Source organism: Balaenoptera borealis, assembly GCF_965194805.1.
Source record: "Balaenoptera borealis genome assembly, chromosome: 1".
Classification (NCBI taxonomy): Eukaryota; Metazoa; Chordata; class Mammalia; order Artiodactyla; family Balaenopteridae; genus Balaenoptera; species Balaenoptera borealis.
The window spans coordinates 94,831,925-94,841,605 of record NC_138860.1 but is presented as its reverse complement, the minus strand read 5'-3'; the positions used below and the strand labels follow the sequence as shown (position 1 = coordinate 94,841,605).

At 45.9% G+C, this 9,681-nt stretch overlaps 1 protein-coding gene across 1 annotated transcript in view; it reads left to right on the top strand.

Annotated features, from left to right (window-relative positions):
* Positions 1-7,105: 7,105 nt before the first annotated feature.
* The window catches only part of MAGI3 (membrane associated guanylate kinase, WW and PDZ domain containing 3), a 262,383-nt gene continuing 259,807 nt past the window's right edge, over positions 7,106-9,681 (top strand). The window contains 1 exon segment of the mRNA XM_082380631.1: positions 7,106-7,987. Within this exon segment, the coding sequence (XP_082236757.1) occupies positions 7,672-7,987 (316 nt within the window). The 5' untranslated portion in view covers positions 7,106-7,671.

Below are 9,681 nucleotides of genomic sequence, written 5' to 3'. Positions count from 1 at the left end.
TGATCATTTACTTGTTTTGGGTTTACTGCTTTTTCTTTTTGAAGCTTACGTATGTATTGTTATTATTTTTTTTAACAACTTTATTGGAGTATAATTGCTTTACAATGCTGTGTTAGTTTCTGCTTTATAACAAAGTGAATCAGTTATACATAAACATATATCCCCATATCTCCTCCCTCTTGTGTCTCCCTCCCACCCTCCCTATCCCACCCCTCTAGGTGGTCACAAAGCACCGAGATGATCTCCCTGTGCTATGTGGCTGCTTCCCACTAGCTATCTTTTTTACATTTGGTAGTGTATATATGTCCATGCCACTCTCTCACTTCATCCCAACTTACCCTTCCCCCTCCCCGAGTCCTCAAGTCCATTCCCTACATCTGCGTCTTTATTCCTGTCCTGCCCCTAGGTTCTTCAGAACATTTGTTTTTTTAGATTCCATATATATGTGTTAGCATACAGTATTTGTTTTTCTCTTTCTGACTTACTTCACTCTGTATGACAGTCTCTAGGTCCATCCACCTCACTACAAATAACTCAATTTTGTTTCTTTTTATGGCTGAGTAATATTCCATTGTATATATGTGCCACATCTTCTTTATCCATTCATCTGTCAATGGACACTTAGGTTGCTTCCATGTCCTGGCTATTGTAAATAGAGCTGCAATGAACATTGTGGTACATAACTCTTTTTGAATTATGGTTTTCTCAGGGTATATGCCCAGTATTGGGATTGCTGGGTCATATGGTAATTCTATTTTTAGTTCTTTAAGGTGTTCTCCAGAGTGGCTGTATCAATTTACATTCCCACCAACAGTGCAGGAGGGTTCCCTTTTCTCCACACCCTCTCCAGCACTTATTGTTTGTAGATTTTTGGATGATGGCCATTCTGACCTGTGTGAGGTGATACCTCATTGTAGTTTTGATTTGCATTTCTCTAATGATTAGTGATGTTGAGCATCTTTTCACGTATTTGTTGGCAAGCTGTATATCTTCTTTGGAGCGGTTCAGGACACAATACCCCAAAATATGGCAATTTGGCATATTGAATATTTTAAGCTGAAGGAGTTTGAAGAAACCAGCAGAAGCAGGAAGTTCTCTCTGTCCCCCTGGCCTTCATCCTTGAAACAGCTCATCTGACCCTCAGGTGGGAGGTGCCCTCCCTTTGCCTGCAGGAAAGAAACATCCTCATATCCAAGATGGACAGATAATGGGAAAGAATCTGAGCAGACAGGCCTTGCTAAATTCCCCCAGTTTACTACACTTAGCTCATCCTCTTTGCCCTATCATATTTTCCCACGACTTCCCACTGTTCATCAATAGCATAGAAACGCTCAGGTTTACCATTTCTTCTGGTCTTCATTTCCATATATTACAAAACTTATATTACATAAATTTGTATACTTTTCTATTTTTTTTTTAAATATTATTTTTGATGTGGACCATTTTTAAAGTCTTTATTGAATTTGTTACAATATTGTTTCTGTTTTATGTTTTGGTGTTTTGGCCACGAGGCACGTGGGATCTTAGCTCCCCGACCAGGGATTGAACCCACACCCCCTGCATTGGAAGGTGAAGTCGTAACCACTGGACCACTAGGGAAGTCCTCTATATTTTTCTCCTATTAATCTGTCTTTGCCAGTTTAATTTTCAGATCCAGCCAGGAATCCTAAGAGGGTTGAGGAAAACTTTTTCCTTCCCTACACTGTCTTCTTCCCCATGAAAGGAGGGACCTTGTACGTCTGTTCCTTGCTGTAAACCAGCACCTAAAACAATGCCTGCGCATAACAGGTACTTGAATGAATGAACAAATGAATGAATGAGTGGTCACTAAAGATAAAGGGCCCAGCCCGATGGGGGTTACACAAATGAATCAGAAAGGGACCCTGCCCTCAAGGATCTTGAGGTCTACTGGAAAACACATAGCAACAACATGCTATTGGTTTTGGAGAAGGATAAGATAACATCCAAATGACACCCAGCTGTGGGAATTCAAGGCTGGTCTTGAGCAGGAGGTTGTATTTAAGCTGAAATATAAAAGATGGTTTACTTTGGTATTTTCTGTTTCATTCAGTGTTCTCTTTGTCCTGCTCTGTCTGGCAAACTTGACACTTGACTGCTTAACTAACCCCCCTTTCAAAGCATGTTGGCACTGCACTTGGTTCTGAATGTTCCTGTTGTTCTGTGAATCTGGTCATTTGCAGGTAAGTGCACCTATGGGCAAAAATGCACATTTATGTATGAAACATAGTGATACAGATTTTAACAATAAATTAGTTTGTCTAACTGAAATAAAATTTTCCATGTATTTGCTTTCATAAGTGAGCATATTTTAGCATTAGCGTACAAATTAGTCCATAGGCCTAGGCAAATAAAAATGCTAATAAAATGTAAAGATACAGTAGGATAATTAATCCTAAATTCAGTTAGGCTATTAATGTTAGGCTGCATTACATTATAATTTCCACAATACAGGTCAGTATGAACATTTTCTAAGGCAGTGAAAGATTTTGTGGATCAGAATTTTTAAAATTCAAGATGATTTTATTATCATCTGTGGGAATAAGAACAGGATAAATGTTCCTGTATTCTGTATAGGAGGCAAATATTTGTTTTATCTTTCCACTCCACTTTTCCCCTACCCTCTGCCACCTTAATACTTAAGAAAGACTTCATCGTTAAATATGATGATTTGATTGACTGTTACTAGAGATTCAGGTTTCCATGAAAGAAATAGTGAGAATATAAAAATAAATAAAAATTTCTCCCTACACTTGCCTCGCTTTGGCACAGTGCCACACACGACTCCAGGTGCACTATTCACAGAGACTCTGATGTGAGTGATTTCCCTGGAGCTGTCAGCACACAAACCTCAATATGATGCATCTCTGCTTGTACAAAGGAGTAACAAAGCGCGGGTCATATGAGAAAATGTGAGACTTTATACTTGCCATTCTGAAGTTTTCCACTTACAGGGTATACCTAACTCTCATTAGGAACACGCAGCAATATTATAAAACAAAACAAACTTTCCACCTTGTCAAATAGTGTATGTGTGTGTGAGTGTATGTAAATTAGAAGCAAATCGAGCAATCTCTCCCCTTCATATCTGCTAAAAGACTTCCTCCCCGCCAAACTGTGTTCAGATATTGTGCAGCCATACAGCTTACAAGACACTGGATTCCCCTCTGAGCACTAGAGGGGTAAACTGGATAAAAGTATTTCATTACCCTTTGCATCTTTAGTTTAGGAAAGGGCATTTGGGCAAGTCCAGCCAATGAGCTGGAGGGAAAGTGTTGCTGGGGCCTTTGGGGAAAGGTTTCCTTCATCTACTAAAACGAAATGAGGAAGGGAGAGACACTTCCTTCCTTTCAGTCATTGGATATTGTTATTTGGAGCCACTGTAGCCATCTTGGGACCTAACTCATGTGTTCTGCATATTGAAACACATCTATCTTTATCTCCATAGATTAGATGGATAGAAGTAGCCCAAAGAAACCTTGGAGATCATCATATTCAACTGTATCATTTATTGTTGTTAAACCAGTTTCCATATTATTTAGTTTATTAATATTCCCCTATGGAAATCACAACTATCAAGCCAACCATTAGGTTTGGGAAACAATGATAAACATGGATATGATCTGATTATTTGGTTAGGTGCCATTTTAGAGAGAGACATTTGCAATGTGACTCCTTTAATTATGTAGTAATTTCCAGAATCGTATCCTACCAGAATTAATTCACTGGGGTGGGCAGCTTATTTCTAGACTATTTTAAAACTGAACCTAAGCTTACTAAGATGGGTGAATTGAATACTTACGGAGTTATAAAGGTGATTTAGCAATGCCTTTGGCCTTGTCACAAGTATTACTATTTAGCACAAACTAAAGTCACTTGAGTGTTTGTTTATATGACCACATGTTAAGTGCTTGCTTGACTCAAATAGCTCCATTCAGTTCTCACAACTCAGGTGAGTACTCTTATTATATCCATTTTGTGGATAAGGAAACCGAGGTTAGGTAAGATTAAAGTTTACTCAAGATCACGGAGCTAGTAAGTAGAACAGCTGAGATTTCCAGTCTGACTCCAGAGCTCAAGCTCCTGATCACTGCAGTTTTCTGTTAAGAGTTAGTATAACGGGCTTCCCTGGTGGCACAGTGGTTAAGAATCCACCTACCAATGCTACCAATGCAGGGGACATGGGTTCAAGCCCTGGTCCGGAAAGATCTCACATGCTGTGGAGCAACTAAGCCCGTGCACCACAACTACTGAGCCTGCGCTCTAGAGTCCGTGAGCCACAACTATTGAGCCCACGTGCCACAACTACTGATGCCCATGTGCCTAGAGCCCGTGCTCCGCAATAAGAGAAGCCACTGCAATGAGAAGCCCGCACACCGCAATGAAGAGTAGCCCTCGCTCACCACAACTAGAGGAAGCCTGTGCACAGCAATGAAGATCCAATGCAGCCAAAAATACATAAATAAAATAAATTTAAAAAAAAGAGTCAATATAACTTATTCTTGGTTGAGGCATGTGGCAGACACTGTTGGGTGCCTACTTAACTATTCCCTCTTTCTCCTCTGAAACAGAACTCCTATTTTGCTTGGGCATGACTCATAATTAATGAACTGTGGCAATTCCATTTTCTTTTGTCAGTGACTGCTCTGAAGTGGGCACGTGACCATTTTCTGGCCAATAAGGGAGATTCTATGGCGGGGGGGGGGCAGTCTGGGAAAGATTTTTCTCCTTCATAAAAATGGGAGCAGTGGTGCCTTTTCCTCCCTTCCTGCTTGTACAATGACCTCTGAGGATGTGATGTCTGGAGCTGTGGCAGCCACATTGCAATCTAGAGATGACAAGCCTGGAGATAAAAGCCAACATGAACGTGATGTTAGACAGCAGGCACAAAAAGAGCCTGGGTCCTTAATGATATGATTGTGCTGCTGAACTAACCCCGAGACTACTTTCATCTGAACCTCATGTTAAAGATGTAATAAATAACCCCATGCTTTAAGCTACTGTTAGATATTCTGTTCCTTGTGGCCAAAGGTATCCTGATGGATAAATTCTGGGCAGGGAAGATGTTTTCCCAGAACTGCTGCAAAAATAAATGAGGTGGAGGTTATCACGACTTCATCCAGGAATCTGTTAGTGTAGGTAGTAGTTCAGAAAAAAATACTCCAGCTTTGCCTCAGATCTGGGTAAATCTGAGCAATCCACATGATGTCTGTGCTAGGTATTTTCCTTTTTCTCTCCAGATGCGCTGCTTCCTCTTCTCTGTGTGATTGACTGATAGGGACCGCTTCAAAAGGCTCTCTTGCCCTCTGGCTCCTGGTTGGATTTGGTTATTGGGATGTACCAGCAGGAGGACGGAGGAGGGAGGTGAGAGAGAAATCCTCCAGCTTTGTCCTTGGGTGATTACTTAGGCTGACTGCATCCCTGACTGAAGGTCACAGGCTCCTGTCAGGCTGCCTTTTCTGTGATGAGTTTTGGTAACTGTTCCCTCCCCTTGCTTCTATAGCTCTAGGAGCTTGTAGCCCCAGGGTTCCACACTTCTCTTGTGGTTTCCCACACCCTGTCCACATCTTTGTAAAGTACCATTTGTTTCCTGCCTAGGCCCTGACTGATACAATGGTGTGAACAAAATCACTGCTGCTGTTGAAGCTTGGGCCAGTCTATCTGAGATGTGGTGAGATACTGTGGAGTTATTCATAGTTTAAAAAAGGGCTTTCCCCAACCATTAAAGGGAGACAGGAGACTACATAAATAAGTGTCATACTGCAAAAGTGAAAGTATCATAGCTCAGAGAAAACACTTTCCACCTGAGGACAAGGTATCAGAGAAGGTGACCTGGAAGAGATGGCATTTGGGCTGAGGATGGATAGAATTGTTTTAAATACAAAGACAGGGGAGAGTGTGAGCCAAGTCAGGGAGGAGAGAAAGCTCAAGAACTGTTTGTGAAAAATTAGTGCTGGAAGGGATCTAAGATGCCCTTTATTCACTGTTAGTTCTCGCTCCACCTCCATTACAGGTGAGTAAACTTGAAACTGAGATTTGGCCAAGGTCAAACAGCAAGTAAGCAGCATTCCAGGACTCCAGCCCAGGTCTGCTAGCTACTAGGCTGGTTCCTAATCCACCTTCTACCCCACCCCACCCTACCTCATCTCAAGCAGTCTTACTTGTCAGTCTCTCCTGTTAGGCTGTGACCTCCTAGAAAGCAGGACCTCCGTTTTCTTCATCCCTGAACCCCAGTATCTAGCACAATGTCTGATAAAGTCATACTTCTCCTTATCAGCTACTAAAGGGTAAGAAGTACCCACCCCCTGTCAGGCACTACATTGATGTTTTATATGTACCTCATGTAATCTTCACAACTTGGAAGGGTATAATTATCTCCACTTATCAGCCGAGGATGCCGTGGCTCAGAGAGGTTGTCTAATATGCGTGAGGTCACACAGCAGTATGCAGGACTCTATTTTACCTTCCATCAACCAGACTCCGGTGTCTTTGCCTCAATGGACATTCAATAACTTTTGTTGAAGAAATGAACGAACGAGAAACATCTACTCATTGTAAGTGGTCGGCTGTAACTGGCCACCCCGAGGCTCCGCCACCTCTGCCTTGGGACTCAGCACGCCATCTCCCCTTCAAAGTACACCCGCTTTCCTCTGTGCCCCGTGCAGGCTTCCAAGCTCCTTCCCCCACTCTGCCCGGCTTGCCAGCCACGCCTCCACTTCGGGGAGTTCGGTTGCTCTTCCTATCCGAGTTTTCTCCTGGCTCAGCCGCTGCACGGAGGGCCTCTCTCAGCCCTGCGATCTGGAGCCGGTCCCTCTCCCCAGCCCCTCCTCTCTCCCTCCCTCACTCTTCAAACTTCTTTTTTCCACCCTCTTTAAACTTCAGTCATCCTAGTGCCCGCCTCCTCCACTCCCACTAACCAGTCGGTGGTTCTCGTTCTCGTCAAGGGTCCGCCTCCTTCCCGCCGGGGGCCAATCCCCGGCGAGGGAGTCGAGTGCGGGGCTCGTTCCCAAGCGCCTGGCCCGTGACGGCAGCGCGCCGGGCGCCGCGCGGCGGGAGGGGGCGGGGCTCTGGATGAGGGATGGGCGAGGGCGGGGGGAAGGGAAGAGGGAGGAGGAGGAGGTTGCGGCGGGTTTGAAAGCGGCAGTTTCCTGGCAGCTTGGGCAGGCGTTGGTCTCAGCGCTCCAGCTCCGCAGCGGCCACGATCGATCCTGCGACGGGTCTACGCGCGCTTCTGCGCGCCCCCGACGGATTTTTCCCGTTCCGGCTCTTCCCCCTTTACCTCCCCGCCCCCTGCTTCTGCCTTTCCCGCCGCTCCGGCGCGGAGCCCGGGGGCCAGCGGTCGGCTGTGACCCCGCCCGAAACCCCTCTGGAGCCGCCCGGGGACAATCCCCTTCTCTTTTCTTCAGCCTAACCCGGCTGGCCCTCGCGGAGCCCGGCCAGCCCCGGGGAACGCCGCCGGGCGGGGCGTCCGAGGGGCGTCTCGGGGCTTGGAACGGCCCGGCCCCCAGTGGGCTGTGGTCAGGGGGGTGCCGGAGCGGCGAGGCCCCCTCTCCGGGCTGCGCGGGCCGCCCGGGGCCCCCAGGGTGAGAGGGGGCCGGAGCGGCGCCCCCGGCGCCCGCGCGGGGTCTCCCCCATGGTGCAGCGGGGTTCGGGATGTCGAAGACGCTGAAGAAGAAGAAGCACTGGCTCAGCAAGGTGCAGGAGTGCGCGGTGTCCTGGCCCGGGCCCCCGGGCGACTTGGGCGCCGAGATCCGGGGCGGCGCGGAGCGCGGCGAGTTCCCCTACCTGGGGCGGCTCCGCGAGGAGCCAGGCGGGGGCACCTGCTGCGTCGTCTCGGGCAAGGCGCCCAGCCCGGGGGATGTGCTGCTGGAGGTGAACGGGACGCCTGTCAGCGGGCTCACCAACCGGGACACCCTGGCTGTCATCCGCCACTTCCGCGAACCCATCCGTCTCAAGACTGTGAAGCCAGGTACGCCAGCCCTGCCTTTCTGTCACGGGGTGGGGGGAGTCCGGGGTAGGCGTCTGGGGAGCGGCGGCCCCACCCCACCGCTTGTCGTCCGGGGTAATCTTAGACCTCCTGGGTGTGCCGGGCTCCCTGTCGAGGGGGAGGGGTGGCGGTGGTGATTCCCATTTTGCCGGTAGGAAAACTGAGCTCTGGCTTGGCCGGGCTGCTCTGCTAGCTGTCACAGGATTGCCACCAGAAGCTGGGTTTCCTTAATTTGTAGCTCCATCTCCCACCGCAGTTTTTGACGAGAGGAAAAAACCAGCGCTTTTCTGCTCTCCTTTGTGGAAGAGGTCCTCAGGATTGTAGCATTTTCTTTGGAACAGTCTTAGCGCATTTTGTAATAGGGGAAAAGATCTTTACTACTAAGGCACTTGGTGCCAAGGTTACCACCTAGTGTACCTGGGAGAGCTTAGCTCCTTCAGTGTTTCTTGCACACTAGCAATACCTCCGAGCTGACAGCCTAACTCTTGTCAGCCCAGGTGGTTCAGGTGTCTGGGTACCGATGGTGTGCAATATGCGATTCGTGGCAGAATGGTGTGTTCTTGCAGGGAGCTGTTGAATAGTCTGGGTTTCCAAAGAAGACCTAGGTGCCTCCTAGGAGTAAAATCTTTTGTAAATCTTTGATTTTACGGAATTTTGTTGAAGTGGTGGGTTGCAAAGGCCCCTATTGCCCAGGTGTCTTTTATGCCAGTAAAATCTGCTGCAGAGCTCGTTACGTTTATAGCATACTTGCCAGTTTCAAAGCATTGATCAGACTGCGTACAGTGATATCTGATAGGAGGTAATAGCCCTCATGTGTTTGTTGTTTACAGCATCGCTGGTGGTTTCAGCATTGGCAGAATGTGATTCTGTTTCCTGAGATGTTTGTAGGGGAGAGAATTATGACTACAACGTTAATAGAAATCAAACTTTTTTCTGAACGTGTTCTACTGAATATACAGTGCCTCAAAATATAATGGTATGCTTAATTATGACTTGGGCTAGAAAATCAGTCCATCTCTACACTGCAAAATGCTAGAAAATTCTGGAGAAAAATTTAACATGTTGTCTCCCTCACATTTTTTTTTTTTCTTCTTTCTCAGCAGCTCACTTTAGAAATATCTCTTTAGTAGTCCTTAGGCTTAATGGGAACTGATGGCTTGTGCTGCAATATCCATATGTGTGTGTATTGTGGATGTATACACACACACACTCCCATGTCCCTGCAATCTTAAGATTTTCTTCATATGGTCTATTCCATCACATTCATTTTAAGCTTATGGGTTTATGTGAGGTTTTCTTTTTATTATTAATTTAAAAAACTTTGGCAGACTTCAGACATCTTTTTCTGTATATATATATATATATATATATTTTGAATTAAAAAATTCTTTCTTAATTCAAACTTTTAGAGCCATATATGAAGCGTAGAGGAAAGGCTTTGGGGGCTATAATTCAGCCAGTCAGGCACTCTCTGTAATATGCAAAATACTATATATACAGCATTACTGGTCTAAGTGCGATTTAGTTCAAATCCCATGAGTTAGGGAGTAATGAGAACATTTGCATCATTGCTTTGTGTTTTGTTTTGATTAGTTGGGGGCATATACGAGAGTATAACTTATTTTCAAAAATAGTTTAAAAGATGATAGAGGAGGAAGTTGATATATTCTCAAGTT